Source organism: Diplotaxodon limnothrissa, linkage group LG5 (genome assembly GCF_057381915.1).
Source record: "Diplotaxodon limnothrissa isolate DT_005_m linkage group LG5, D_limnothrissa_male_GT1.1, whole genome shotgun sequence".
Taxonomy (NCBI): domain Eukaryota; kingdom Metazoa; phylum Chordata; class Actinopteri; order Cichliformes; family Cichlidae; genus Diplotaxodon; species Diplotaxodon limnothrissa.
In genome coordinates, this window is record NC_140600.1 from 21,061,303 (window position 1) to 21,085,798 (window position 24,496).

The window sequence follows — 24,496 nt, forward strand, 5'->3', positions numbered from 1 at the left end:
ATCGTCATTAATCCCCTCTTACTTTTGCTGTTTTGCTTCCACCACGATAAAATCACACTTCCTGCACATCTCTCTCTCTCTCTCTCTCTCTCTCTTGGTATACTTCAAGATATAGTTTCCCATCTCAAAGTGTCAGTACCGATAATGAATCAGAATTATAGTATTTCTGACTGACTCAAAACTGAATCGAATCGAGTGGATTTTAGGATGGAATTGGACCTTGTGAATCGGAATCGAATCGATTATAGAAACCAGTGACAAAACCCGGCACTAATTAAATGTATGTGTTACATTTTTAAAATTTGAAAACAAATTTAAGGCCACAAACATAAGATGAAGTAGACTGAACACGATTTTTTATCAATTTGTTTAAGCAAGTCACCACTACTTTTTATTCAGAAAGCTGATGTGAGTTGTCTTAAATTTGAAAAACTAAGTTGGAAATTTTGTTTCCCAGTGGGAAGGATAAATGGTTTGAAAATGCCATGTCACTGCTTTCCTCCTCCCTCGCACAGATCAGTCTGTATGTTCATGGCGCCCACATATTTTTCTGGAATGTGTTGTGCAAACCTGGGTTCAGCTGGAGAAGCTTCAGCTCAAGAGATTATTGTTGGCATTGCTGTGATTCTTTGCGTGATACACTGATTTGCTGAGTAAATGTTTACTCTTATTCAAACTGTTTTGTGCCTTCTTTCAGTTTAACACCAGGTTTATAAACAGCTTGCTAGCTAGTGTTAGTCTAGCTTCGGCTCATGTTACTTAAAGATTAACCCCACAGCTTTAAAAACCTCATATAAAAATCCTTCCGTGAAATTTTCTATTGATTGTTTGAAATAGAAAAGTCAGCAGCTACTTGATAAGAGGGCAGACAAAGCTTTTCGGAAGGTGCAGCTGTTAGGGCTGGGGGCTTTTTTTCAATGAACTTTTATAACATATGAACTTTATATTCTTAACTCCTGTATTATTTTAATGCTTTGTGGGTGCTTTTGAACATCACTATTAATGTCAAATCTAGCCTTTCTTTAGCAACAGAAGCATACTGTTTTTACATTCAACAAACATTTCTGTTTAATTACATTTTAACCAACAACAACAACAATAATAATAATAATAGTATTTGTTTTGTTAAAAATGTGTTTCGATACAAGTTTTGTTGTGAAAGTCCAAAGCCATAAATCAGATCAATGGCCTGTTAATTGGTTAAAGTCTAAATTGGCTTTATAGTTGAAAATAAAGTAATTTAGCTCATCCTTCCAAACAAATAATTGAATTCCACAGTTGAAACATTTTGCTGTTGCCTTTGTGCCTATAAACACTGCCATATGTTTGGTCATTGTGCTTATTAGAAACGTTATATATTAGAAGTTAGCTTTTGACAAGGATGTAATGATTATATTTAAATTAGGTGGTCTTTTTTTAAAACACATATCTCTTTAGGTCTAAACAGTGGCAATACCACACATTCAGACACAGTAGTTGATGGTGTTTTTAATATTATATGTGATTGTCTAATTTGGATGTATGAGGTCTGCATTGACCTTCTGTGTTGTAAATTATAACGGCTGCACAGCCATTAAGGATTAAATCAGCTTCTAAATAATTTTATGGTTTTTCTCCCTCTGCTTGCTTCTTACTGTCTTGGAGGGTCGGGACCAGCACTCCCCACATTACATCAAACTCTTACAAGTCTAGAAAAGGAGCTGTTGAACAGAAAGACATCAACTGAGTGGTAAAAATGTTGGTTTTCCAAAATATTCGTAATCGTCAGTGACATTTATATTAATCAGGCTGAACTTTAGTCATACTTTAGATCAGTGGTTCTCAAACTTTTTACATCATTCCCCACATGGCAGGAAGAAATGTTTTCACACCCCATGCAAACAAACGAATGACAGAAAATCCTAGTTGCATCTTTATTTAGATAGCAAACTCATTCACAATGAATTCTTCAGTAATTTTTGTTTTAAATGAACAACTTTCATTTCAAACAACTATTTGTGACTTTTGTCACTAGACTGCTTCATTAGTCTGCACCACAGAATGCACAGAATGTGAACTTTGCCAGGAACGCAAAAATAAAGTTCAGTTTTAGTCTTATTAAAAAGGAAATCCAGAAACCTGCGAACAGAGATGAAAAAATATAATTTAGTAAGAGCTTAATACTTTTCATTCTTAGTAGCTGCAGTGTGCCTGTTTTTCACTGCAGAGCTTTTCAAAACGTGGTTGCAGGCTTGATACTGCCACTCTCGAATCATGTTTAATGTTCAGCTTGGATCTATGCTTTGTTTTCAGTGAGACAACAGCAGAAAACCCCATCTCACAGAGATAGGACATGGCAAACAGAAGCAGAATGTCCACAGCTCTGTCCTATGAGTGGAAACAAAACCAAAAACAAAGCACCAGAAGCACACCGGCCAAAAACAACAAGGGCACAAGAGTCCGAGACCCAGCTTCAGGAGGGCGACCATGAACCCGGCAGAACAGGAGCGAATGGCGAAGCGGTTCAGGCGGCCGCCCCGGAGGTCGACAGCAAAACAAAACAGAGGACAAAAGTTCGGGAGGCCGACCAGGAGGCCAACGGTCCAGCAGTCCAAAATCCCGGAGTTCCGGGGGCCGACCCGAAGGTCGAGAGCACAGCAGGTCAGAGATCAAAAGTTCAGGGGGCCGACCAGGAGGCCAACGGTCCAGCAGGCCAAAACCCATGAGTTCCGGGGGCCGACCCGAAGGTCGAGAGCACAGCAGGTCAGAGATCAAAAGGTCAGGGGGCCGACCAGGAGGCCAACGGTCCAGCAGGCCAAAACCCATGAGTTCCGGGGGCCGACCCGGAGGCCGAGAGCACAGCAGGCCAGAGATCAAAAGTTCAGGGGGCCGACCCAGACGGCAATGATGTCCAGCAGACGGCCCGGAAAGCGGCCGGCGATCCCGAGGGGCAAAATGAGGCTTGGGCGATAGCAACACAACCGCAGAACCAGGCGAGGCTGACACAGAAACTGAGGCCGAAGCTGGACCAGGCGGAGGCGAAGCAAGAACAAAAGCCAAGGCTGGAACTGACGATAGCGACACAGGCGCCGAGGCCGAAGCCGGGTCAGGCGAAACACAGGCCGAAGCCGGACCAGACGAACCAGAAGCAGAAGCCGAGGCCGGACCAGGCGAGGCAGCAGCAGGGGCCGGACCAGGCGAGGCAGCAGCAGGGGCCGGACCAGGCGAGGCAGCAACTGAGACTAAGGCCGGACCAGGCGAAGCACAGGCCGAAGCTGGACCTGGCGAAGCACAGGCCGAAGCTGGCGAGGATGATGAAGCTGCGGCAGGAGAGGATGATGAAGCTGCGGCAGGAGAGGATGATGAAGCTGCGGCAGGAGGCTGGACGGGCTCCTTGGGCCCTCCAGCTGACAAGGCAGGAGGCTGGACGGGCCCCTCGGGCCCTCCAGCTGACGAGGCAGGAGGCTGGACGGGCCCCTCGGGCCCTCCAGCTGACGAGGCAGGAGGCTGGCTGGGTTCTCCTGAACCTCCAGCAGACGAAGCATGAAACTGGCTGGGTTCTCCTGAACCTCCAGCAGACGAAGCATGAAGCTGGCTGGGTTCTCCCAAACCTCCAGCAAACGAGACGTGAGGCCGGACGGGCTCCCCGGGCCCTCCAGCTGACACTGAAATAGGCTGCACAAGCTGCACCTCCGTCTCCGGCTCCAAACCGGCCTGGATAGCAGTCCCACAGCAACTTAGCTGAGCCTGATGGCTAGCATTTCCAGTGAAAACAGTCTCATCATAGCCGGGCTCATGACCCGGAAAGGCAGTGTCCGTTCCAATAATCTCCGGAGAAAAAACATGAGCCAAGATATAGTCACTCACTTGTGTTCGTGGTGTGGAGCGTCGATGGCGCGCACGCCGCTTTTTCTTGAAAGTGGAAGACGGCGGTGCAATAGGCGGAAGTCCCTGGTAACTCCGAGGTCCCCCGAGAGCCAGTCGAGAACCCCGGAAAGAGGGCTCATGCTCCGGAATGAGCCATGGCTTCCACCGGAGCTCCTCCTCCAATAGAGCACAGTATATCGACTGACGCTCGTCGTGATCTAAATCAACGGTGTCCAGCGCTTCTTCGCGCTGGACCGTGGCAGGAGTATGGCGAGACTGTGATGAGGGCGTGGAAACTGGTGAGCTGAGAGGTGGTGACGCTGTGGCGAATCTCAGCGAACCGACACGAACACACTCAGGTTCCGGAGGCAGCAATGGAGATGACTGATTGTGGGGTTGTTGTGACTGGTGGGTGCTGGAAGCCATTTCCTGACTCGACAGTTCCTGGGCCTGCAGCATCTCCTTTATCCTGGTAAAGGCAGCAACTATGGCAGGTGAGTCCGGGAGCTGGAGAAGGCGGGGATCCCTCTCCATAATAGCTTCAGCAACGTTAACCATCACCAGCTTGCTCTTCAAATCGGGCGCTGTAAAGATGCGGTCGAGGATCGCTTGGATACGAGCCGTCTCCTCCAGACACTCGACGAGAGCTGCATCCGCTGGGTCCATACTGGTCGGGTCGTTCTGTCACGGCGGGGTGCGCCGATGTGTGTGGAAACAGGACCCAAAAGCAGATGATGACGAGTAGTTGAAAGTTTGAGCAGAAAAGTGATCCTTTATTAGATGACGGCAGGAGTAAACCAGGAAACCAAAGTAAACTGACAAAACACTAAGAAACAAAACACTAAACGGTACTGAGACCAAAACCTAAACTATGACTGTGATGGAAAATAACCAGCAAATACTATGACTAAGACTAATGATGAATAACAGATGAAAACCATAACTAAGACCGAGGTCAAAATAAACAGAACCAGGCTAGAACTAGGGCAGAATAAACAGACGACCCGACAATGGCATGAAGAAAACAAAAGGCTTAAATACAGACATGAGGTGATCAGGGGAAGTGGAAACATATGGGGAAACAGCTGACAGCCATAAACCTAATGACAGGACCAGGAGAGAAAAGCTAAATACAATTAACAGAGAACACATGACATTGTCAGAATAAAACAGGAAATACTAAAACTAAACATGACAACACAACTTAACAGACCTAATACGTGATGAATAAATACCAAACCCCAAAACATAGAAAACCCAGGAACAATAACCAATAACTGCCTAAACTAAAGGCAAAATAGGAAATAACACAAAAACTAATAACATATCAAAAAATACAAAGAAAACTCAGAGTGCTGGGTCGGAGACCCAGCCTGTGACACATTAAGCTTTTTAAGTATATCGATGAGATAGGCCAGCTTCATCAGAAAGACTTCATCATTAAACTGGCTTGCAACTTCATGCATGCCTTCCTCCTATAAAATCATCAGAATTTCCTCTCTGAGCTCAAAGACTCATGTCAACACTTTACCTCACTAAAGCCACCTTGCCTCACTGTGAAACAAAACAGCTACATGCTCAGCTCCAATGTCTTCACAAAGTACGGTAAACTGTTGTGCGCTGAGGGGTCTTGTTTTCATGAAATTCACCACAGCAACAACGTTGCTTAAAACAGTCTTGAGTTCGGGGTTAATCTGCCTCGATGCGAGGGGTTCTCTGTGTACCAGGCAGCGTGTCCATTGCGCATTTGGTGAGACTTTTTTGATAAGTGCGCGCAACCCCTTCTTTTTCCCTGCCATAGTTTGTCCACCATCCATGCAAATTCTCACACAGTTGTCCGATTGAAGGTCATGTTCTGTAAGATAACAGTCAAGAAGCTTGAAGAGCTCATCAGCTGTCACTCTACTTGAGACATACTTGCAAAAAAGCAAATCCTCACACAGAGACTCTGACATGACAAAGCACACATAAGCAATTAACAGACAGTCTTTGTTGCTGTCTGTAGCCTACTTGTAATGCAAAAAGTCTGTCCTTCAGCGCATCAATGAGTTGTTCTTCAGTGTCACATGAAATATCACATATGCGCCTTGCAACTGTGTCATTGGAGAGAGGGACAGCCTTTAATATTTGCAGCATTCATCTCATCGAGCATACTTGACACCGTATTTAAAGCTCCAGAGAGTATGAGCTCCTGGCTCAGTGCCTCTCCTGGCTTATTTTTTGGCTATTATCGGCACTTGCCTCATTTGTCTCAGATGCAACACGTTTTTCTTTTCATAACTGTCAAATATCTCTCCATTTTGACTACCATTCAAACCTGGGACAGCAGTAGATGTGCATATTATTAACGCAACTGTGGCTAATTTCTTTGTACTACCGTAAAAGTGATTCCGATGTTAAACATTAGGTCCACGTTACTTTTCTGCCAGGTAAATTGCGCCACACCGGTCATAACCCTATGCCACACAAATAAGATATGCAAAAATATGCATCAATTTCTATTTTTTAAATTTATTTTTTCCCCATTGGCCAAATTAGTCTGTGATTGGCCTTAGTGTCCCAGAAATCATATTTAGATACAACTAAACATGACTTACAAATGTGTTTTAAATGGATGATTCCTCACTTGATGACAAATCATCCATTTACATATTTGCTGAGTTCTAAATTTGATGCCAGTGAACTTATCAGTGGTTGCTTTAAAAAAACAAACAACAAAATCGCCAATGAGCAAGCACTTGGCAACAGTGGGGAGGAAAAACTCCTTTTTAACGGGGAGAAACCTCCGACAGAACCAGGCTCAGGAAGGGGTGGCCACCTGTCGGGACCGAGTGGAGTTAAAATATTCAATGACATTATATAAACATTATATACACATTTTTTTAAAATAAAGCCTTTAAACTCTCAGTGCCCCCTCCTTCTGAAAGGGACTGCTTACAGAGCAGGTATGAATGGTGCCTGAGTAGACATACACAACTCACAACTTCCTGGCTCTCATGACTCCTCTGCAGAGGGTTTCCCTAAGAAGTGGTGGCCTCGTGGGGGGTGTTGGGGAACGGGGAGCTGTGCCTCACTGCCCTTCCCCTCTCAGAGAAACCCTTCTACAGAGGAGTGGACAGAGCCAGGAGCTTGTGAGCTGTGTATGTCCTGGTGAGCCTCCACCTTTTACAGGTGGGTGCAGCCTGGACTGCCTAGAGACAGACCAGACCAGCTGCACCACACAGACACTTCAAATCGCATCTGCTGACAAAAAATAGATAGATAGATCCATCCATCCATTCATCAGGAACTGCTTACAGAGCAAGTATGAGTGATGTCTGAGTGGCATCATTCAAGAGATTCTCACTCATAATGATTTTGTTCATATATAAGCTAAGACATGTAGAAAAACTTTCATATTTAGTAAAAGATATTTATTAACACTATCTAATTACCAGCATATTTTCTGAGTGTTACTCAATGTCTGTAGGCACTGGGATCTTGGTGGTTGCCTAGGGTACAAAATGTCATCTATGTTTTGTTTGTTTTAATTCAGTTTCATTTCATTTCACAGATGTTAATAGAGGTTTACTAACTCTATGATATCCAAATTGAAAAATCTGTATGGATTTAGCATAATATATTAATCATTCATTGGAATAATCCAAATATGCAAACTAAATATCACATATTTGTTTGTAAGGAGCCCTTGAATGTTTTCAAAGGTGCCTACTAAAAATTAAATGTAGGGGTGGGTTTAAAAAAATGATTTTCCGATTCAAATCGATTTTAGCTTGAATAACACAATATCGATTCATTAAATCCTGAATTGATTTTTAAATATAAATGTATTTTGCCAGAAATGTCAGAATCTCAGGTTAAAGCTCACAAAACTTTTTCAACAACCACCAAACAACTAAAACAGCAAATGAGAGCAGGTAAATGGACTGCGCACAAAGATGTAAACACAAAGCGCGGACCCGACGTCTCACGAGTCTCACAAGTGTCAGTACTGATAAATGATCAGAATTATACTATTTCTGGCTGTCTAAGTCAAAGTGTGCATCACTTTAGTTCAAAGAACCAGCCAGATTTACTGTGAAGACTGGGTGGGGGGAGGGTAACTGAGTTTATTTGGGTACCAGCACACTGGTAAGGGGGGAGGTGGAATGGCACACATGGGGCTAAACAGGTACTACAACAATGTGTGGAGGTGACACTTGGTAAAATAGGAAGAAAAAAACCTCCTAATCATGTTGAAAATGAAAAAGAAGTGGCCGCACAGTAGAACAGGGAAGATAAAGTATACAAGAGAGTAGGGCCAAGCAAGGCAACTGGAAGAAATAGAAAAAAGGAAGTCATTTTTTCTAGGCTAATAATAGGTCTGGAATAAGTTCAGCCACACGACCATTAGGAAAACATGATTCAGAGCAATGTGTAAAATGCAGGAGTGCAGCATGTGTTACTGAAATGTAATGGATACAGACAGCTGCTGTAGACCTCTCAAGTCATGGTCCTCAGACATAAACAAATACCAAATCAGTCAAGGAATGCAGCCGTGCTGAACTCTTCACATTTTAATTGTGAACGCGTGAAATCCTTCAGTACAGAATGACAGTCATTAACAATAATGCACTTTGAACAGCATATTTAAACTGTAAAACAGAAAACAGCATCAACACAGAAAGCAGCTTGTATGAATGCAAACATTTCTTTTTATTATGACAACACAAAGTAAAGACTTTTTAGTGAGCTTAACCCTCATCCTGTCTCACAGGTTTCGGAACAGAGGCTCGCAGTATGAGCATGCTACAGGTTGTGCATCTGACGGATGTTCAGGGTATCCCGCAGCATTAGGTCACGTAGTCGCCAAAGTGCATCTGCCATTGTCTTGTGGGCGCCCTTACTCTTCAGCCAGTGGGACGGCAGTCTGCTCTCTTGCTCTTTTGTCAAACGCACATCTTGTTTTTGAACTGAAATTGCAAAGACATTAAATCAAAGATGAATATGAAAAAAGTACAATTAAATAAAATATTGGTATTCATGGATAAGAAATACGCGCAGTATGTGGAGATATTTCTACTACTGTAACTACCTTTCTATGTAGGCTGAATGACTAACTATTGAAGTATAAAATGAACCTGAGAGAGCTTGGTCCCACTTGCTAACAGTTGAGGATTCTGCTGTAAGGCCCTCGATGTATCTCAGGTAAGCCTCAGAGTGGAGCACCCGCTGATTTTTGGCAGGCGGGGACACAAACACTGGGGTGGATGGCTGCTGCAGTGCAGGTTGTCCCATCTGAGCCTGACCAGGGTACGGTGGTGGAGCCTGCTGTCCTGGGCCAACCAAACCCATCTAAACATAACAATGCAAGAACTCCATTATTTCTCTGATTCAAACTATAATTCAGCTCAATTCCACTCAATTTCTTTATACAGCCCAATATCACATGTGGAGGTTGAAAGGGTTTTACAAGCAGGAAAAAAATATAAAAAGGACATTCACATTACATTTGATCATCATCAGTACTGACATGTATACAAAGCTATAAAATATTGGCAGCTGCCACTGCTACCCCTCCTAGTAGATGCAAGTATGGTATAAATTTGATAAACCTAGGTGACTTCCTTCTTGAATTATTGTATTTACAAGATTTTCAGAAAGGTTGACCTCTGACCTTAAGATCAAGGTCACCAGAATTCGAACTTGTCCAAAATTATTAGTAGATATACCTGTGGTATCAATTCCAAACTCCTACGTCATCTCGTTCACGATTTAGCGGATCCACAAACTCTGAGGTGTAAAAATGCAAATGGTATAAAGGTACACTTTCTTGGAGGGAGCTAAATAAAGTGCAAACATTAAAGAAGTTTTTCAGGTACTCTGTATTGAAGTTGTTTGATGTAAACTTTAAACCAATGACCTGATGATTTCCAGGCTTATATCCAAAACACACATCTGCATCAAGGTTGCAAACTATACCTAGACACAAATCTTATATACAGTTTTAAGGGATTTCTTTTTCAGAGCCCAACTGATTACCTGAGATCCATGAACACTTCCTGCTCCAGGTCCACCTACTCCATTGATACCTGTGAAGATATTAATCCATGACAAATTGGAGCCAGCCAAGTGCTACTGGTTTATATTCCAAATACTATGTTAAAAATACAATACTAGAAATTAACCGGTGTTTTTAGCAATTTCAGAAATGCCAATCGTTAAAAAGATGATCACATGTGGATTTATTAGCATCATAATCAAGGTTATGTTAACACATTACCATCAGGTCTGTTGGTAATGAGCTGCATAAATACCCAAGTCCTTGATGAGACTATGCGCTCTCAGCTGTCTAGTCATCAACTTAAGGACCTCAGCCTATTGGTACAGGTAGCCCCTCCAGCAAGTCAGATTGGTAGACAGGAAGCAACTGCTTGACAGGTGGTGTGGCTATGACAGCACTCTTACCAAAGTATGGTATTCCAGGGAACCCAGGCATAACGCGCAGGAGATGTTGGGGAAAGACAGGCACCCCCATGTGATGTGGTGGTATGCCAGTCATACTAACCATGCCTTCAACATGTCCTTGCAGGGGCATCATAGCTGACCTATATGCACCCATCCTACCTTCTTAGGAAGGAACAGTAGTAACACAAAACAGCAACATGCATTAGTCAAACATGCATTCACTACCAGGCATGCAGTTATATGTTACTATATATAAATGAATGGAAAAGGTCACACAAATGGGAAATGTGCATGAAATCGTTTTAGTGTATGTGCAGCATGGCCAAGCATTCATTTTACCGTATAAACCCTTAAATGGTGTATACCACCCTTTCATGTGTAGGACACTCCATGACCCAATTGAAATGCAGATTCTACGATTTTTATTATGTGTCTGGGTGATGCATAATGGGTGTTATGCACAATTTAAGTTTATGAATTAGGTGAAATAATGTTAGAGGCAATATAAAAGGAAATCACAGCAAAATGAAAACAAAAAATTGAAGATGTGAGTAATTCTAGCAGTTAAGCTTCTTATTCCAGTCTTGTAGTGTGCACTGGGGATCCATCTGCATCTATGAGGGGTTACCTGACACAGGCGTCATGCTGGGATTTAGCATCCCCATGGGGGTTGGGGGAGGCACCACCCCCATCAGTGCCCCTACTGGGGTACCTGCTCTAGGGGACGTCTGATGCTGGGCCCTCTCACGTTCCTGTTGCTCAGCCACTTTTGCTGCTCGCTCTGAAACACAAGAAATATAAGTATAAGGTGTTAACTTTATCATTCACAATTCGTGAGCCATAAATAAGTGGATCGATAGATTCAATCAGTCAATCCATCAATCAATCTCTATGCTATCAACTGAATAGGAATATCAAATAAAAATACTCACCTTCATACTCTGCTTTCCTGGAACTGTCCAGGTTCCTCCACTCTGTGCCAACAAGGCGGCTCAACTCCCCAAAGGAAAAGTCTGGGTGCTGAGCTTTTATCACCGCTCGCATCTCACTGCTGAACAGTATGTAACCGCTCATGTTGATCTTCCTCTTTGAGCCTTCCTTCTTTGAAAGCCCTTTTATGGACTTTGGTGTGGACTGTAACCAATCAAAGGGGAATAATCCGTAAAAATACCGCACAATTATTATTGCTCAAAATTATTTAAAATAATTACTTTCATACTAACCTGCGGAGGAGTGTAAGGCATGATATCCATGTCACTAGACATGGAAGACTGCATCTGTGGAAGAGTCTGGTCCCCTAGCTCGCCATCATCATCCCCAAGATCCTCTAGCTCTTCATCAGTCATGTCAGCAAACTTAGCTTCCAGTTCCTCAATTTTCCTATCTAACAGAGGGGATGGCTCCTTCTGGGGTACTATAAGCTTCCTGTACAAGACATTCAGTGTAATTTATTCTTCTTTTCCAAATAAATTCTTCAGTTAGGAAAAGCTTGTTAATTGATTTAAGTTCTCCTTTCAGTAACTCAAATACATACACGGATGGCAGTAGAAAATTAAAGCACACACAGAAATGAAAACCATCCAGTATGAAAAGATCAGCTGTCTCTATGCAAACTATGCCAGTCTTTAAAACAGTTTGGACCAATAAAACATTTATTACTTAGCTCTTTAACACTTAATAGCTGAGACGTCTTGATTTTTCACCAACCAACAATGATAGGCATACATAGCCTACAGACTGTTCACCTAAAATAGTAGATTTCATCTTCCAGCACCTTCCCAGAGAGTGAGAAGCGCTTCAGACCTTTGAATTTCTTCATCTGCTTCTCACTCTCAATGTAGCGGCTCTCACAGAGCAGAACGTTCTCTTCAGGCACTTCAGTCGGCCGACATGACAAATAGTCTTTGAAGGACGACACGACACACTTTCCTGTGAAATGAGAACAGATTTGATTAATGCTTTTAAGGATTCTTCTGATAATGTTATCATCATAAAGTAGTACACAAAGCTGACGGTGTTCTGTTTAGGGTACCTATGATGCAGGTCATGGGACAAGTCTCCTCCAGGTTGCTGAGGAACACTTCCTTCTTATAGAACATCTTTGTGGGTTCGTGCTCTGTTTCTTCAGGATGAATAAAGATGGGACCAAAAAAGTAACCCGCTCCATCGCGCATCCACATTTTCTCAATCCTGTTCAATAAAAAATATAAAAGACGCTGTTTTTTAAGCATTTGATTAACTATGATCAGCATACAAACAATAGAGTTTCAATTATTATAACTGCAGGGAAGCATGAGGCATATTCCAAATGGCAGTTTGGAAAAAGCAAAATTGAATTGTAAGCACATCTTTATAACTAAGCAAAAATATTAGTATTATAATATATTATAATACTAAGTTTTGTCTGTCATAACAGAAATGCTGACGCAACTTTCACAGGAGCAGCTACGCTACCTGCCAACTCGATGGGGCACAAGTCCATGAGAAGCGATGTAAACGAAGTCTGCTACTTTAAGCCACAGGTTGTTGTAGCAGAGTTGCTCGTAGTACTGACACCCTGGCTCCCCATTGGTCACATCCAATGGCACATCTTCCCTTTCCTGCAGACACAAATCATTTTGCTGACAGCGAGACTTATATGCACACTACCAGTTTTTATAGAAGCAGTCAAATCGCTATTTACCTTGTCTATTATACCATTTGTAATCTTGCTTTCATCTGCAATCTCTGGTGGCTTCTCCTCTTGTTTCTGGGCAAAAATGGATGCCACACGGACTACAGGAAGGGGTACCTCTCTGGGAACAAACCGGACAGAGCTCAAGGGCATCGTCCACATCTTGATCTTTTTGAAGGACTTGGACTTGGCAGAGTAACGGGACTCACAGACATAAACATCCTCCGCTCTGAAGCCTTCAGGATGAAGCTTGAAGTATTCCTTCAATGAAAAACACATTTAAAACAATAAACAAAACAAAAAATGGCCATAAAACAAAACCTATTATTAATCTAAAAAGAACAAAAAAGCAGTGAATTACCTTCACAAACATGACCACACATTTTCCCATAATCTTGCTGACAGGAGCTTTGTTATAATAGTCACTCTTAAAAACTTCCTTCTCCAGGAATTTCCTTGTAGCCAGATGAAATGTTTCATTTGGCCTATAGAACCAGCAGCCATACAGCCACTTTTCCCCTGTGTGTATAAGCGGTAGAAAAACTTACTCAGTTTTACTGCCTGAAAATATCAATATGATTTTTTGTTTTAATGACAAAACAATTTAGTTAGTGTTAAGAGACTGACCGGTGTTGTCTTGCCAAAGACGCTCAATGTAGATTATATGGGGCTGGAGGTTAGGCTCCGCAGGCTCCACGTACACGTAGTCGCCCACATGGTACATACTGTCCTTGAAGCTGCAGTCCTGACTGTATGTGCGCTGTAGGCCCGACTGCCATGATCCTCCAACAGGATCCTCCCTCTTCTCTGCTTCTGTGAATTCACCACATATTCAGCAAAACAAGGCTATATGCACAGATGCATGGTAGTCTATGATAGCACTTTTTATGGACTTTTAGTTTTAATACATAAAGTGTTTGACATGTTTGACATAATACCGATTTTCTCCTCTTCTCTCTTAATTTTGTCTTCTTCAAACTCCTTAGGGAGCTTCTCTTTCTTCTCCTTTTCGACATCACTATGCAGATGCTTAGAAGTATAGCTGAGCGCTGGGGACATCAAGATCTCTCCGTTCTTACACAGTTCATCTCTGATACGTATGAAGAACTGCTGCAGCTCCACAGCATCTTCAAAGATCTCTGAGTCTGTCCTGTAATGAACAAATGGTGTAACACTAACTTCTGCTTCTTTTAATAATAAGCACTGATTTGGTTTTGTGTACAATGTTCAGCAATACTTTACCGATTCAGTCTTTTGGCCTTCTCCAACACTTCAAACATGTGGTCCTGAAATACATCCAACCTCTTGTAATGGCCTCGATCCACATTATTTCTGATAATCTCAAAATTGAGCGATGGCTTCTCTGGGTTAGCGGGATCAACAGCTGGGATCTCAGCGAGTGAATCGCTGTAACAACGTCCCTCATCATCTTGGTGGCCGAGCACAGAAACAAAGAGGCTGCGAATGAGTTCCTGGATGAGGCGAGGCACATCGGGGACATGGGCATCCTCTCCTCCCTCCAGGTCACGCCTCGTCTCTAACAGCACCCTGTGCAGCAACAGAGCGTCGCGGTAAATCAGAGACTCTGGCTCATTGTAAGTGCAGGCGTTGTTGAACATGAGCACCAAGTCCTCAACCAGAGCATCTACATCCTGGTACTTGTTAGCCAACATGTGGCTCCTGATCTTCTCCATGTCCACAGGTTTCTTGATGGCAATGTAATAGTCAGGCAGCTCAGCACGAGAAGGCAACCGCAGGAAGATCGTGCTGAGACGACGGCCCCGCTTATCAGTGTAGTTCTTGACAGCTTCGTACAGTTCATGCAGTTTCTGCTGTAGAGGTGTTAAATACTTTGACTTCTTTAGAGTAATGCTGTTCTTTCCTGCAACAGAAGTAGGAACATTTCTAATTCTTGACAGATAAGAAATTTACATACTTGCATATATTGTTTGATTATGTTACTTGAGTGACATACTTATTTTCAACTTTGGGGACATCATGTCATCATCATCAGTTGCTGGGCCAAGCTCTTTGCGCTTGTCTTTCATGATCTTCTCTAGGACGTCTGCATCGTTGTAAACCTACAGATACAGAAGTTCAGGGTAGACCCCCTCTAGGTTCAATCTCTGTGTCAAACAAGCCAACTTTCCTTTGATTGGCTGCCCCTTGCAAACAAAAGATTTGAAGTGGCTCCGCTGACAGAACTGCATGGCTTAGATGATGATATCAAAGATATCTGGTCTTAATAAATAAAGTCTGAGCTTCAAGCTCATAGGTGTGTGTATATGATTGATAATAATTAAAAGCTCAAAGGAGACCTTTGAGCTTTTAATTTTTGTCATACTATCTACTCTAATAGTGAAAGAAGGACTTGTCTTCAGGAACAAGAAACAAATCAGCTTCTTTAACTTTAGAAAATATAGAACAAATAACTGGGATCTCTAAAATGTATCAAAAAAAGGGAGGCGCATCAAACCTGAGAGCCTTCCTCATTGTAGTGTCGCGCATTGCGGAACATCAGCTTCATATCTTCCAGCATTGAGTCTTCGGTAAGGTACTTGTCTGAGCGGATATTGTGCTCTATGGTCCTCAGGTCCATTGGTTCCAGGATGACTTTGTAGTAGTCGGGATAGTCCTTCTTCGAAGGCTTGACCATGAAGAGGTCACACAATCTGCGACCAGTGCCAGCTTCTCGCGCCTCATTCACAGCAGCAAAGAGAGCTTTCATCCTGTTTTTCTTCGTATTCTTCTTGTGACTAGAAGCCAGAGAGAAACCACCAAAGAACTGTCACACAGGTATCACTTTCCCAAGAAATGACCAACTTTAGAGAATTCAACAAGTACGTGACAAAGTGCACCTTTTTCTTTTTGTGCTACTGGTGTCAGAGGTGGCAGAGGAGAGCATGCTGTCGCCATCATCATCATCTCTCTGTAAAAGCTCCTTTCTCTTCATCTAGGTGAAAGGTGATAAAAACAATCCGGAGTTACAATAATTCTTTAACAAAAAAAACCAACAAAACAAAACACCACAAAACTGGCAGAAAGGTGTAATCTTTAATAATCCATAAAGGAGCTCTTTTTTAAAGAGAATGTCCAAGCAAATCCAACATAGACGCACAACTACAAGGAACAGGCAGGCACTGACCTGCTGAATATGCTGAAGTTTTAGAGCACGCTTGTAGATGGAAGAGTGAGGAACGTTGTAGCGCTTGGCATTCTCAAACATCAATGTCAGATCTGAGTCGATGTGCTCAACACTCTCATACTCGTTGTTTTTCATCTTGTTCCTGTGGGGAATTATGGGCTCTCACATTTGGGAAGGAGGGCACAGGAAAACTGAACTGTACAGTGAGTGTGTTTGATGCCACATTTTCCCACATAAGATAAAAAAGACAGGATGCAGGTGAAAAAAAAAAATAAAACAAATCATTGATGAAAACATTGAAGAACAAATGAGGAACAAAACGAGCTGATATTTGCCAATATAAGAAAATGAAGTTTTCTTTCTTGATTTCTTTAAATTGTGAACTACAAATAATTTTGCCAAAATTAAAAAAAAAAACAAGTTTAAGAGCATGAAAACAGCACTATGAAAACACAGTTCTGTCATACTTGATCTGATGAAGGCAGATGGGCTGACTAATCTGGTGGTAGTAGTCTGGGTAGTCTTTCCTGGACGGTAGCTGCAGGAAAGGCTCAGAAATCAGCTGGCCCTGGCTGTTCCTGGCACCGCGCACAGCTTCATACAGCTGGAAGATGGGATTACTCATGTCCATGTTAGAGGTCATACTCTCTGCCTCTGATTCTCCCTCATCATAGTGGACAGACCCTGTCAAACACAGGAGATAAATGGCTAATGGCTAATCTCTGTTACAACACCGTAAAGAGCAACTTAATCAACATCCAACAGTTTAACAATGAGATGATGATGTACCGGAGAGTATGCCTTCCTCATCACTTTCATACTGAAGAGCCATGGTGATAGCTGAGAGGCGGTCTCCCTGTGCAGATCTTCTATTCCTTGCAAAGACAGACAGAAAAATTTAAAGAGCCGAGTCAAAACCACACAGTTAACACAACTTCTCTCTACATTATTCCAGGTGTTAAGTACCTGATACGAATGCTGGACTTGATTGGCTCTCCGTGTTCTATCTCTGACTTCTTTTGTGCAAAAATCTTTTTAATGGTGTTTGCATCCTGCAAGACAACAGCAAGTCACAAGTTAGTGTCTTGGACACCAGCAATAGCCTGTATCGTGCTTTCAGATGCACCCTGACCTTAAACACCTGTGATCCAGGCTCATTGTAGGTTTTTGCATTCTTGACCAACAAGTCTATGTCCTTAGCCATGGCATTGACACTCCTGTAATGGCCCAACTAAAAGCAAAAGTATTGGTTGGACATTTCATTAAGAAAATATTTAAAAACACTAAATCAGAATTTAACAGGAAAATATAAGCGTACCTGAATCTTTTGAGCGATGATTTTCAGATCTATTGGTTCCTTAATGATGGCATAATAATCTGGGTATTGCTAAATGAAAAGGGCAAACTGCAAATCAAACTAAACAAACGTATTTTATGTTTCATTTTACAAGTCATACTCGAGGTTCTCGTACCATTTTGGAGGGAAGCTTCTGGAACAGCTCGCTGACAAGGCGACCAGTGGGCTCAGTGTACGACACCACAGCATCAAGGAGCTGCTCAAGGACTTCTTTCAAACAGGTAGGTGCACTCTGATATGCAAGTATTTACATGAGTCAAGCAGCAAAATACAGTATCATCTTTAGTCATGTCAGCTGTAGACCGTATTCTCTTTACTGACACAGTAAAAGATGGCTTTTAGATCTGTTACTGCTGGGACTGAGTTTAAAAGTCCTTAAAACAGATGAGCTAAATGTTTCACATGACAGAACTGCAACTGCAATATCTTCAGAAAAATTTAAAGTCCTATCCGGTCGCTACTTCTTCTGCAAAGATCAGTGTTAGTATCTTGGTATAAAGTTTACATAATGCATTAAAATTTAATCACACTTTCTATTAAAAAATTTTGTAATTCATGATTAATTTTCTCATTATTACTACACATAAAAGTGATCAGCTTTATTAACAAATTAACCCCTGGAGAAATCTTGCTGTTTAAAGAGCACAATGGCATTAATTGATCATTATCATTTTAACTGTAGGCTGCAGTCAGAAAACAAAGCAACGACCTGTTACTCTGTTGCTGCATTTATTGGTTAGTTTGCTTGTGTGACTCATATTTTAACACAGCAACCTCATGTTTGTAGATTTTTGGTTTTGGTCTTTTGGTGGGTTTAGCGCTGGTAAAATATTAAAAATAGCTGTGACGGTAAGTAAAGCAAATCAAATAACCTGAGTATAAACTTCAAATAGCCCAAATCAAACTTTTCTGTTTGCCAATCCCATGGAAAACTGAAAACCCAGTGAAATACTTCATACATATGCAAGTGTGGAATAGTGCAAAGAATGGGACACTCCAGTTGTTGCAGGGCTAATATGGCTAACATAATTTTTAGCTTTGATCAAAACTACACTAACTAGAGCTGTAGTAAAAATGCAACTGAGGGTTAGCTTTGCTGATTACTAACAAAATACAGAGAGATGATTCAATGCTGATTCTGGCCAGTAGATGGCTTATACTGAAGAATAACAATGTATCCCTAAAATGCACCTCATCTTCGGTAGATCCTCCAGGGTTGTCTTGTGCATCATATCCATCTTCATCATCTTCATCATATTCCCCTCGCTGAACAAACTCATTTTTGGTGCGCAGGTAAAGGTCCCACAGTTTGCAGGCTGCTCTGTATTCTGGACTGTCCGACTACATTAGGGCAAGACAAATTAATTTTATGTTCATACTCTGGACCTTACACTTCCTTTACAAATATGTTAAACCATTTAGAGTAGAAATATCTATTTGTTACCTTATAATAAGTCTTTGCATTGTTGAATAAAAGTTGAAAGTCACTAGTTAGTTGTTCAACATCATCGTACTCCTCCATCTTTAATTTTTGCTGGATCTTCATCATGTCAATAGGCTGAGACACCACGTGGTAATAGTCTGGCTGATTCCTGTAGGAAAATTAGACTTTTTTTGTAATGTTTGTATTCAACTTCACATTTTGGGATTGCTATTATAGGATTTTAATAATGTAAGTATATCTAATGATCACTCATCCCTCTCATCACCTCCTTTTCGGGGCTCTAATGAAGAGCTCACACAACATCCTCCCCTGGTCATCCTTGTAATCTCTGATTGTGTTGTATAGTTCGTGGCATACAGCGATCTGTAAGGCAAAATTTAAACACTTAAAAACACCCACACCCTTTTCATCATTAAATACTTACGGTCAGTGTGGCACTATAATTCTCACAGTTCATTTTTTAAGAAATGGTAACTGAAATTTGTAAAATTACAGGATCCACAGTAGGAATGTTTGAGGTCCTTCTCCTCTTTCTCCCAAATGAAGGCACTAACGATGAAGCCTGGCTATCGTCAAAATCTCCTCCACTCACACTGCTAGAGGGAGACGTCGCCCTTCTCCTTTTCAAGGCCATGACGAACCCCTGAGAAGACAAAGTCCAATTAAGTAACAGCATTTGGGAAATAATGCACAGAAATAACAGAGCTATACTCAGTTGTACTGTATCAGAAGCAGATGATTAGATTGTCACTCATGAAAATTATAAACTGATATTATGAAGTCAAAAGATTTGCCAGCTGTTCACGGCGGTGCTGCTGTGACTTTCCTTGGAGTCAAAAGGGATGAACATAAAATAACAATTTGACGTGTGATTTCCTATACCTACAGATAACGTGGTCTCAAAATCTCACTAAGATGATTTCATGTATTAAACATAAAGTTGCCTTAAGGTTTAGAACTGGTCTCTTCCCCTTCTTGACAGATCCTCTCATCCTTAAGCGCAACATGTACTGCAAATGGCATGAAAAGGGCAGAAAATAAACAAAGAAATCAGGCTCGAAGCATACAGTGTGGCTCTCGTTTTCTTGATTTAACAAGAAAATGCAGGTTTCTCAAGTATTCTGGATTTCTGGCATACACTTTCACTTTGAAAAACTAGCAATAAATGATGTTACTTCTCGTTATAGTAAAAGCAATTAAGTATTTAGTTAAAGGAGTCTCAGTAAAATCAAGAACGTCAGTGAAAACAATTTCCGCAAACCCTTTGTTGTACACACAACCACACTGTATGACTAATAGTTATGAAAATGATTAAAAATCTAAGCAAGTAAAGCTTAAATGAGTATGAGAATGGGGAGCATGAGAGACTCCCACTGAAATGATCCACTGGGTTCAGCAATAGTTATTAGTATTAGTTACAGTAGTTCAGTTAGTAGTTACTAATCTTATTCCCAACTCAAAGTTCTTCCTCAAACCCACATTTTTTCCTTTACACATGCACTCAACAGGCACTTTATTAGGTACATCTCGCTAGTACTAGGCTGGCCTCCCTTTTGCCTTCAGAAATACAATAATTCTTTGTGACGTCGATCTAACAATGTGCTGGAAACATTCCTCTGAGATTTTGGCCCATATTGACATGATAGCATCACATAGTTGCTGCAGATTTATGGGCTGTATATCCATAATACCAATATGCCGTTCTACCACATCGCAAAGGTCCTTTATTCAATCAAGATCTGGTGACTGTGGCGACCATTTCAGTGCACTGTCATTTTCAAGAAACCGGTTTTGTGACATTGCACATTATCCTGCTGGAAGCAGGCATCAGAAGATGGATGCACTATGGTCATAAAGGGATGGACATGGTCAGAAACATTACTCAGGTAGGTTGTGGTATTTAGGCGATGCTCAGTTTAAGAAGGGGTTGAAGTGGGTCAAGAAAATATCACCGGCCTCATTACAACACCACAATCAGGCTTAACCACGAATATAAGGCATGGTGATTTGACAAGGTTCAACGTGATTTGCATTCAGAGATGATCTTCTGCATACCTTGGTTGTAATGAGTGGTTATTTGAGTTATCTTTCCCTTCCTATCAGCTCAAAGCTATTCTCCTCTACCCTCTGGCATCAACGAGGCATTTTTATCCAGAGAATTGCCCGCACTGGATATTTTTCCTTTTTCGGATCATTCTCTGTAAATCCCTAAAGATGGTTGGGTAAATCCCAGTAGATCAGCAGTTTCTGAAACAGCCAGTCTTGCACCAACAAACATACCATGTTCAAAGTAATTAAATCACCTTTTTTCACCCAATTCTGATGCACGGTTTGAACTTCAGCTGGTCATCCTGATTACGTCTACTTGATCTTTGCATTATTGAATAAACTGCAGTCCCATGTGATTTGCTGATTGTATATTAGTTATATTAACAAGGACTTGGACAGTTTTATGTAATAAAGAGGTTAGTGAGTGTATGTTCACGTAGGGTGTACTTGATACCCATCATCTAACTGACATTCACACCCATTTAAAACCAACGACTGCGTGTAGACTGTGTACCCAGAAGAAGCCCACACAGTTGCAGGCAGAACATGCAAACCAGCCTGTAGAATCCAAACCCATCTCTAAAATACCGCATCACTGTACCCCAAGTCAATATAGCCCATAGCTTACATTTTATTTAATACATACATATCCATTTAAAGTGTGGATTCTGAAATACACACATTTTGTCTTCTTATGTTTACTTTTATATTATACATGACATTTTTACATTATACAGGAGTATTCTTTAATGTACAGAAAGTGAGGATGCTCAACTGTTAATTCTTGTACCAACGCTAATGTGTAAAATGACAAAGTACCAAATGATCAGTATTATTGTTGTCATTCATTCCTCTTTGTGAAACAGCCAAAGTAGGATTTATGCAGCACCATAGGTGAACACTGGCCACTGCTCTCAGTAAATGTAATGCAGATTTTTGGCTGCTATATCCCTGTAGAAAAGCAGTAGTAGTAGAAAGCTTAGTCTGCCTCTTAAACTAACTGTACCCATTTACAGAGTAAACAGCAGTGATCCTCATACATATGTGATATCAAACAATAGGCCTAACGCAGAAATGTCAATAACTGTAATAAAAAATATACTATTGGCACTGTGTACAGTGGAAGGAGGACCAAAAAGGCACGTTGGAGCCTTAAATGATGAATTTAAAGGTATTTAACATATACTTTCGGGAGAGGAGAACTAGGAAAATGAAGGTGTTTAAAAAATAAAATAAAAATAAACAAACCCTCTGCTCTCCTAGTAGGTTTTAAGTACCTTATTTTACGTTGTTAAATGCTGCAGCTCACTGCTTTCACCTCGAATGACATTTCGCTTAGTGCGCGGCAATGATGCTGGTATGTCTGGAGGTCTGACTCGCCAAGAATGTTAACAGCTCTCCCTTAATGCTCCCCAGCAGCTGCGCACAGGCTGCCGTCCAGCGTGCACACATCAGCAGCCTAGCATGCAGAACGGCAGCTGTCCACACACCTGAGTGTCTGTCACTCAGCGTGGACAGGTACGCACCTCGGAGCAGCTAGCCTTAGCTACAGTTAACGGTTAGCCTTAACGTTACCTGGTGGGTTAAAGCCTAGACAAAGGCATCACTGTAACGACGACTAACGTTACAAAGCTACCGTTATGTGCACCGACGACACTTGTATAAGGAGAGAAAAAACATACACACACGTTTTACAACTTGACATGGCTGTGTGCTTACCTTTTGTGAACACGACAGCACTACACCCACAAAATCTTAACCATCAAGTAAGCCAATCACTTATCGATTTTAGGTAGGGGGACAGAACTGTAACGTTCTCGCCAATGTAACCTTTATTTCCGTTTGCTTACCTTCACAATAAAAGCGCAGATGGATTTGACGTAGTTATACATGCGCATTTACATTATTGTAATTTCTTTTCTTCTCTTGTCACTTTACTGTGGGGTTTGTTCGATAAGGAGTTGACATAAAAGGGACTACTTTAGTATATATAAACTGTCCCATGCCAGAATTATAAATAAAAAGGGTCAAACTGGACTTGAAAAGGAGCGCAAGTGGACTTCCGGTTAGTTCAAAATTATTTTACTAACTTTTACTGCGCCATTAAAACCTCATTGTTGTTAGTCAAAAAACCTATTGAGCTGTCAGACTTACCTAAACTGTAACTCCAGTTACATTAAGCAGTAACTTTCCACGTATTAGCCCATGTTTGTGCCATATTCACACAAACTCATTTTGCCACATTCAGTCAAGAAAAACAATGGTAAATGGACTGGTTCTTATATAGCGCTTTTCTACTCTACCTGAGCACTCAAGCTCTTTATACAACATTCCTCATTTACCTATTCATAAATTTTTTTCTATGCTTTCTTTCTTTCTTTCTTTCTTTCTTTCTTTCTTTCAATCATTCATTCATTCATTCATTTATTTATTTATTTATACTCCAATGGATGGATCGGATAAGAACTTGGAGTTAGAATCTGGCCGCGGATATTTGGCATGCAGACTGGAGCAGCCAGTTAAACCATTGAACCACAAACCTTCTGATTAGTAGATGACCGGCTCTACCTCCAATGGATATTACATCCATAATGTTATGTCATGGCTTTTTCTTCTTCGTTTACTTTTTTTTTTTTGCAGTATTTGCACATGAAGTTTAAAAATGCTTTAAAATATATCAACAATGTTTTCTTCCTCTTTTGGCTGCAACCAGTGGTCACCACAGTGAATCATCAGCCTCCACCCTCACCCTATCCCTAGCGTTCTCTTTGACAACCAACCCTCTGAATGTCCTCCATCACTAAATCCATGAATGGCATGTTAAATGGCATATTTAACATCTTTTGTCCAATATCTCCACCGTCCCCGGTGAGAACGTCCAAGCCTTCTCAGTCTTGCCTCTCTACCTTTCTCTCCAAACTGCTCAGCCTGAGCTGTCAGTTGTGGTCACTCCCGATAAAAGTCTTAGCATCTTCAGCTTTTCCACCTCCAGCTCAGCCTCCTGTTTGATAAGAGATGGCAAAAAACAATAGGATCTTGGAGGACATGGGAATTATGTGAAATAGCAGAAGGGGGTCTGATGTCCTCCCAATCCTGAAGACCTGAAAAAAAGGGAAAATATATGTAACATAATTTATACATCAAATTAAGTTCTGAATGTAGCTGGCCAAATAGTCATGCCATAGTCACATATGACTTGTGGCACAGAATTTATCTTCTAAAGCCCCAGAAAACAGGACAATATCAGATTTCTTGGGCAATAAGAGGGCACTGGGGAAACCTGTCACCCAGCTTGAAATCCTTTTATTGAAAGATTCACTAATATGAACATTGATCTTGTTGTGTGACAATGAAGTAGTTATTCTCAATTCTTCTACTGTGATATTTAGAAAGAGGAATCTCAACTATTGGATAGATTGTGGTAGACAGATACCCCTTCAAGATAAGTTTGTGGTCCTCTGTCTTTGCATCTCGTTCCATCATTAGGTGAATATTTTAATAGAATTGCTAATGATGAAATAGCTGTGTTACTAG

The 24,496-nt window shown here is 41.4% G+C and overlaps 1 protein-coding gene across 1 annotated transcript; it reads right to left on the reverse strand.

The window, feature by feature from the left end:
- Positions 1-8,634: 8,634 nt before the first annotated feature.
- LOC146632210 (protein polybromo-1-like) lies at positions 8,635-22,733 on the reverse strand. The gene is made up of 30 exons (XM_085354172.1): positions 22,682-22,733; positions 19,407-19,556; positions 19,179-19,276; positions 18,914-19,061; positions 18,661-18,810; positions 17,585-17,701; positions 17,431-17,499; positions 17,245-17,343; positions 17,079-17,164; positions 16,902-16,987; positions 16,580-16,796; positions 16,113-16,254; positions 15,826-15,920; positions 15,444-15,723; positions 14,943-15,048; positions 14,210-14,849; positions 13,906-14,117; positions 13,595-13,780; positions 13,329-13,486; positions 12,977-13,228; positions 12,748-12,893; positions 12,326-12,483; positions 12,039-12,222; positions 11,517-11,718; positions 11,226-11,427; positions 10,922-11,074; positions 10,294-10,455; positions 9,868-9,917; positions 8,967-9,180; positions 8,635-8,798 (listed from the first exon to the last, which is right to left on the reverse strand). The coding sequence occupies exons 2-30, from the start codon at positions 19,545-19,547 to the stop codon at positions 8,635-8,637; spliced, it is 4,917 nt and encodes a 1,638-aa protein (XP_085210298.1). The 5' UTR covers positions 19,548-19,556; positions 22,682-22,733.
- Between the last annotated feature and the right edge of the window lie 1,763 nt (positions 22,734-24,496).